General features: G+C 38.8%; 1 protein-coding gene across 1 annotated transcript in view; it reads right to left on the reverse strand.

The window, feature by feature from the left end:
- The window catches only part of LOC104280043 (solute carrier family 41 member 2), a 37,709-nt gene extending 29,949 nt beyond the window's left edge, over positions 1–7,760 (reverse strand). The window contains exons 1-4 of the mRNA XM_009877570.1: positions 7,623–7,760; positions 4,295–4,366; positions 3,302–3,446; positions 1,312–1,458 (exon numbers count right to left, since the gene is read on the reverse strand). Coding sequence (XP_009875872.1) covers positions 1,312–1,458; positions 3,302–3,446; positions 4,295–4,366; positions 7,623–7,760 — 502 coding nt within the window. The remainder of the gene's footprint in view (positions 1–1,311; positions 1,459–3,301; positions 3,447–4,294; positions 4,367–7,622) is intronic.
- Positions 7,761–7,905: the final 145 nt, after the last annotated feature.

The following is a 7,905-nucleotide window of genomic DNA, read 5'->3' on the forward strand; positions in this document are numbered from 1 at the left end:
GTTCTAGAAATCAGAAAAACAGTTTCAAAAGAGCTATAGAAACATGCAAATAACTAGTAGAAGAGAAGAATTGCAGACTGGAGGAAAAAAGTCATTAATAAGAAACATAGTTTGGAGCTGTTTATGTGTAATTCACCTGTTCACAGCTATTAGTGGGAAAGTTATAAACAGTAAAAAACTGTCACCAAGAAGCCAGACAGAATTCATGCACAAAGCAGGATTAGATCATTGCCCTCTGAGGTCAGCAGTCAGCAAAGACCTCTCCATTGCTGCTTCACTATTCAGAGGGGTTATACGTGTTTTCGTCTCTCATGGCAGAACTGCTGTTCCGAAGAAAGCTGTAGCAAAAATAGCTACGTTGGAATACGGTCAGCCAGTTTATATCACATAACACCACAAAGAGAACAGAGGAGAGGAAGGCCATTATTGGGAGAAGCTGGAAGCGACTGTTTCATTTAGTGAAAAGCAGATGGAAACGCTGGTAAAATCAAGCCCAGGCGCACGGAACAGGAGGGAGACGTGGAAGTGTCACACCGGGAGGGAAACAAGAGATAGGAAATCGCTGAGGAAACTGGTATTGGAAGCTGGAGCAGGGAAGATGAGGAAACAAGGAGGTATTGCAATGGAGCTGGAAAGTACTTGGAAGGAATTAGAAGGAAACTCACAATAGTCTGCATAAATCACTTAAAATCATAGCAATCACAAAGCACTTCTTCAAATAGATACTTGTAGACTCGCTAATGTTACTCAAAGTACTTAAATTATTGTTATTTTGGTTTCTGGGCACAGCTGCAGCTCAAGATATATTTGAATGTTGTCTAAAACCACACTCTAACAAAAAAAATTCTCAAAGAAGTACTCCTCTCCCAGCAGCTGACCAAGGCACCCAGTTCAACTCCTTCCCTTCAGTGCAAGGGGAGAAACTTCAAAAGGGCTCGGAGAAGCAAATATTTGATTTAGGGGTGGGCATTCAGGAAAACTTGGATGAAAATAGTTTCCCTCCCTCCCAAGAATGCAGACTAAATTCAGCAACTAGAGTTTCTAATCTACATGTAGATTGACTGTGATACTGTGAAAGTTTTTCAGATAGTAGTAGGTTGTGCCAAGATTGTGGTTAGTGATTTGTATTGTCTTAAAAAACGATCATGGTGTAATGCTGCAACCCAAGATTTACCATTCAGTGGCATAAACGTTGACAAAAAAGTCAGTCAAACTAAAATGTTTTCTAAATCTCTCCCTCCCTGGCTCCCCACCACTGCCTAGTCCAAAAAAGGTTCCTAGGAAGACATGCAGACTTAAAAACAGACTTACCAAGGCAAGTGTAAAGACCCTGACTTATCCAAGCTAGTATAGCAAGAGTGATAAGATCTCCAAAACTTGCTGCTATAGGAGTGGCAACATTGTCGGGATTAATACCAGTCTTCTTGGATCCAACAATAACTCCAACCATTATTATTCCTAGGTTCAACAAAGAAGACAGTACAGTAACCATATCTACTGCTGTAACTCAACAGAAAATTCTAAGATAAAGGCAATTTCGAATTTGATAAATAAGTCTGTGCTTTTTTCCCAGGGTGATTGTTCTTCCCACCTGACTAATGTCTGCATTTTTAAATTTTAGCAATTTGTAAAAATTAATTATATATTAAAAAAATACAGTAAGAATACACACACAAAAAATGATAATTATCTGTACCATGAATAATTTTGCTCATTATTAGAATTAGCACTATGGAAATTACAAATCACCCATTTCCTGAAGAGAAAAATATGCAGTGTATCTTTTTCTACACCCTATTAATTTTATCTGACTGAAAAAACCGCAAGATTAAATACTTCAACATCTGATATTCTACATAACCTCCAGTCATGAACTTACCATCAAAAGTCAAGAAGCTACATCATAAATTAAAAACTAGACAACATATAAAAATGTTACTTGCTATACAGTTAAAACACTTTAAAATGAGGATCTTAGTTTCTGCTGTCTTTTTTTTCCCTATAAACAGCAACACTGACTTTTTAAGAGGCATTTCCCTGCAGAATGATCTTTGGCGTAACTTGAGCAATTTCTCTCTCATCATATAATGCACATAAGAGCTTCAATAGTGTATATAACCCTTTATGTTATTTTAAAGATTTTTTTAAAAATTAGCATTATAATTTTTATATATTTCAGCAATATTATGCATTGTAGGCTACACTGGAAGTTCACTTTCAGAGAAATGGCCTAGTTACACTCCGTTAAATTCTCAAAAGAAAGAACTGAAATGATCCTGTAGGATCACAATATTTCAAAAGCACCTGTTTCACATGTGGGAGGATGAAGCTTAGAAAATAATTTCCTGTGCTGGCTCATCACCAGATAACAGCCAAAGCTTCTCTTCAAGTCCAAATTATACATGAGAAGTGGAAAAAAAGCATTTATGTTCCCCAGTTCTCGTGCTGCTCTTAGTTCTGCATATGATCAAACTCAATGGTTTTTTAGTCAGTAAAAAAAAATTAATGTGCTCTTAATTCCACATAAAACTTTAACAATTTTGTAATTTTTACCTAAGTAAGTAAACTTAGTGAAAAAAGGAAGTTAAACATTTTACTTGACTTACTATTATTAAGACTACTGACTATGTATTTTCATTAAGAATACGTCGCAAGTAGAGGTACTTCTCTCCTCCTTCATGTCCCCAAACGTTCTATGATTCTATGATTAGGTACAGTATTGTATTGTTAAATGTTTCCTGACAATTGGGAAGAGAAGATTAAATTCATCACACCATATGGCTCCAGACAGGCATTGGCACTGTTTGGAGAGGGAGACTTGAACTTGGTCCAAACCCTTCATGTAACGAGCCAGTTTGTTCAGTTCAGACACAAAGCGGCGCAAAAGCTAAGTGGCTGAGCAGCAGGGTAACCAGGAAGGTCAGATCCAGCTGAGCTAACATATGAGCTCACTTGAGCTTAATTACAAATTAAGTTTTACCTGTTTAGCACTAAGAATGTATTTCATACATTAATAAATATCAAAAGCAGGGGAGAAAAGTTCTCCATTATATTAGGTAAGAACCCCCAAACTTTTCGGGTTTAGATCTGTTCAGGAGATCAATTTGTTTTTCGAAGGACATGACAGGAGAGAAATGCAATCCACAGGCCTATATGGACACTGCAAAAGGGCATGCTATCCTCAGCTGTGTTTCAGCTGTATTATACCTTAGTGGATTTAAACTTTGAAGGAATATCAGCGTAATGTACATTCAGCATCCACAGAAAACTAAATAACTGTAACAAGTATACTTTTTTTTACCTTGTAAAAGAGATGCTATGAAAGCAGTTGCTACGCTGCTAGAACAGAGAAGGACTGAATGATCAAAACGGTATTTGCCCTCTGGAATCCAGCCCAATATAACTGCTGCAACTGCTGCCAGAAAACCAACTACTGTTGCCTGAACCTGGAAGAGAAAAAGGTGAACAATTCTTAAAATAATTGATAGACTTAAGAGGACTGCAGAATGATTTTCTGATATTCTTTCCTCCTGTCTACATTTATTTGCAAGGTGTAAAGGAAGCATGCTTATTCATTTTGTAGACATTATGATAACCCTGCACAATCAAGAAGAAAAATCTTACACCAGCAGAAAAGGCTTTACCAGCATGTCAGAGACTCGAGGGTTACAAAAGCAAAATCAGGGAAAACAGCTGAGGATTTACCAGGAGCCAAAGCTGAAATGCCTAAAGAGGCTCCTAAGCCACTTAAAACAGCATAAATACTTCACCTGCTTTTTGTGAATATTGTACTATATGAATATGAAGCAGTTCTTAATCTTAAGTAATAGTTTCTTTGGAGAACAAACACTCCTTTTCTTAAATGATGAACCTATTTAAAATATTGTTTATTATCCAAAAAGCTCCATTACCTACTTCCTTTAAACATTGAATCCAATGCAAATACAAATGAAAACATTTGAGAGGTCAAATTTAAAAGGCTTTGCCAAATCAAAAATTTTTCTCTAATCATCCTCAGATCCTCTCTCAGAAAAATTAAAAAAAAAAAACCTTTCGTACAGACACAAAGGATACTTTACCTCTTCTTCTGATAAATACAAGCCCATATTGACTTAAAGAACTACACTGATCAAAAAAAATCAGTCATGCAAACTTTGTATAATAAATATGAGCCAGTGTATAACAAGTTTCCCATTAACACTGTCCATCTCCATAATTAACCATGTTTCTGACAGACTTTTCGATAAATTAGCTCACTTAACAAGAGTCAACCAGATAAGTCCACTATATATACCTGTTTTAAGGCCAAATTGCCAATTATTAGGTTCCATTTCTCAATGGGAGAATCCATTTTTCCAATATTTACCTGTCAAAATAACAAAAAGACAATTTAGGGTAAACTTAAATTACTTGAAAATGCATTAGGAAGGCAGAAAAGCACAAATCATTCAACCCATACCAAAAAAAAGAGACATTTTCAAAAGAAGTTAAAACTCAGATATATTTTTAGCAAGTCAAACATTGCTGTTGATTTTAAATTGTACCTAGAGTATCCATCCAAAAGTAGCTAAGCTCAGTGCAGTATTACACAGTAACCTGATTAACATTAGCTTATTGTGCAAGACATACCAGCCACTTACAGGAATGTCCAAGGACCACCGGCGATTACATCAGTGACTGGAAAAGGAAGCTTATCAATGTCCAGCCACTTCAGAAAGAAGTGTGGATACATGTGTGTGTGGGTACACACTCTCTCATGCAAGTGTGTTAACTGATTGCAATGAAATTACCTGCACAGAAAAATTACACGTGCTTACAGAAGATCAGAAACCATATTGAATACTGTTCAACATTCTAACTTTTCATTTACCCAACACAGGTAGAGACTTATAATGCTCTGAGTAAGTTCAGTCCTAAGGCAGTAGCTGGAAAGACAGCAAATAAATTATTCTAAGAAATGAAAAACTGCATACATACTCTTTTATAATGTACTTCCTACTTCTACTTTTTTCTCTTTCTTTTTGAGTTAGAGGACAAGATCTGCAGAACAACACATACCACTGCAGTGTGACTACTGAAATGTCCAAGGCCAGGCTGGATGGGACTTTGAGCAACCTGGTCTAGTGGGAGGTGTCCCTGCCCATGACAGGGGGGTTGGAACTAGGTGATCTTTAAGGTCCCTTCCAACTCAAACATAATAATAGAATCATAGAATGGTTTAAAATAACTTCCTTTTTGAGAGAACTGAACTATTTTTTATATGCTGATCGTACAGTGTAGTGTGTTTTTTTCCATAGAATACTAATTTATAACATAATTCTCCAAACACAGAATGTCTTCATGTATATATTTTGCATCTTTTGACAATTAATTTCTAACTGGTTTTACTTCCATTTCTTGGCCATTTTGTTCCACTTTGTGATAGTGACTTTCAAGGAACAAAGTATTAAAAGAAATGCTAACTTAAAAACTTAGAAACCTAATAAGACACTTTATCTCAAGCTACACTATAAATATTTTACAGTGTTCAAAGTGTTCAAGGCTCTGCAAATACATGCATTAAGTTTAAATATTACAACAATATTTAAGGGAGTGCAGATAAGAACCTCCTTTGCATCCTTCTTAAACATATATGCTAAATAAATGAAATGGCAGGCTATGGAGAGCTTAACTCTTTTTCTCCTTTAAAGAAGTTTTGGAAAAGCAATCTTGCAAAATGCTTAATCCAGCCCAAAAATGAGCTAGTGTCAAAGGGCATACTTCTCTCCCCTACTACCAACAACACATTCATGTTTCCTTTCTTGAACCAGATACACAAACTCCACAAGTGAGTTCAAAGCAACATAAACTCGCCTGTTGTTTTTTCACAGAGAAAAAAGGGATCACCTACAAAATGATCTGATCGATCACACGCAACCATGTAAGGATGCACAAACGCTCTTAGGGTTGGGAAGGGAGAAAAAGAGCAGGACCACTCCTTTCAGCTGAAGATTTCCACACAGATCAAGTTTATTGTGATACTGTGGAATAGATGGACCTAAACAAAATGTTTGTGAAGTCATATTGCTAATGCCTAACCCTGATAACAGACAGTCAAAACAAGTGCCTGCCTAAGTTTACAGGGATGACCAGATGAGTGGTGTTTTGCTGCCCATTGTTGTTTTTTTTTTAACTTCCTCTTAAAAAATCAATGAGAGTGACCAAAGCTACAGAACAAAGCTGAAGACTACAAACCACACAATATAAATATTGTGCTTGAATAGGCAGTTGACCTCAGTACATCTCACATAGTCGTGCCAGCACCGCAGTGGGTGGAAGGAGTCTGCCTTACATTACATAGATTTTTGACACTGTCTCCCAAGGCATCCTCACAGCCAAGCTTAAGAAGTGTGGGTTGGATGATTGGACAGTGAGGCGGATTGGGAACTGGCAGAAGGACGGAAATCAGGGAGTTGTGGTCAGTGGGGCACAGTCTAGTTGGAGGCCTGTGGTTAGTGGTGTCCGCCAGGTGTCAGTACTAGGTCCAGTCCTGTTCAATAAATATATTCACCAATGACCTGGATGAAGGGATAGAGGGTACCCTCAGCAGGTTTCCTGATGATACAAAACTGGGACGAGTGGTTGACATGCCAGAAGGCTGTGCTGCCATCCAGCATGACCTAGACAGGCTGGAGAGCTGGGCACGTAGAAACCTAATGAAATTCAGTAAGTGCAAGTGTAGAGTACTGCATCCGGGGAATAACAACCCCATGGATCGGTAAAGGCTGGGGGCTGACCTGTTAGAGAGTAGCTCCTGAGAAAAGGACCTGGGAGTCCTGGTAGACAATAGGCTGACCATGAGCCAGCAATATGCTCCTGTGGCCAAGAAGGCCAATGGCATCCAGGGGTGTATTAAGACAAGTGTGGCCAGAAGGTCAAGGAAGGTTCTCCTCCTCCTCTACTCTGCCCTGGTGAGGCTTCATCTAGAGTAGTGTGTCCAGTTCTGGGCTCCTCAGTTCAAGAAGGACAAGGAACTACTGGAAGGAGTCCAGCACAGAGCCACTAAGATGATGAGGGCACTGGAGCATCTTCCACACAAGGAAAGGCTGAGAGAGCTGGGTCTGTTTAGCCTAGAGAAGAGGAGGCTGAGGGATGTCTCATTTAAAGAGCAGATGTCAGGAAGATGGGGCTGGACTCTTCTCACTAGCGTCCAAGAGAAGAAGGCAAAATGGTCACAAACTGCAAAACAGGAGGTTCATCCTAAACATGAGAATATAATTCTTTACTGTGAGGGTAACTGAGCACTGGCACAGGCTGCCCAGTTGTGGAGCCTCCATTTCTGGAGACATTCAAAACGCACCTGGACTTGTTCCTGTGTGACCTACTGTAGGTGATCCTGCTCTGGCAGGGGGGTTGGGCTGCAGGGTCTTCAGAGGTTCCTTCCAACCCCTGACATTCTGTGATTAACATTAACATCAAAGAGGAGTATAACTATGCCCTGAGGTAGATTAAAAACACAGTCTTGAGACAGATTTAGTGAAATGACTGATTCTAAAGTAGAGGAGAAATTCATAGAATGATAGAATCATTTTGCTAGGAGACGACCTTTAAGATCATCAAATCCAATGATTATCTAACTCTACCAGGCCCACTTCTAAGCCATGACCCTGAGCACCACCAGCTAGATGGCTTTCAAACACACCCAAGGAGGGCAAGTTAATCACTTTCCTGGGCAGCCTGTTCTGATCTTTGATGACCCTTTCAGTGTAGAAGTTTTTCATAACGTCTAACCTAAACCTTCCCTTCCTGGTAGAACTTGAGGCCATTTCCTCTTGTCTTATCACTTGTTTCTTCGGAGAAGAGACCAACACCCACATCACTACAACCTCCTTTCGGGTAGTTGTAGAAAGTGATAAGGTCTCCCCT

Source organism: Apaloderma vittatum, unplaced genomic scaffold (genome assembly GCF_000703405.1).
Source record: "Apaloderma vittatum isolate BGI_N311 unplaced genomic scaffold, ASM70340v1 scaffold6301, whole genome shotgun sequence".
NCBI classification, from domain to species: Eukaryota; Metazoa; Chordata; class Aves; order Trogoniformes; family Trogonidae; genus Apaloderma; species Apaloderma vittatum.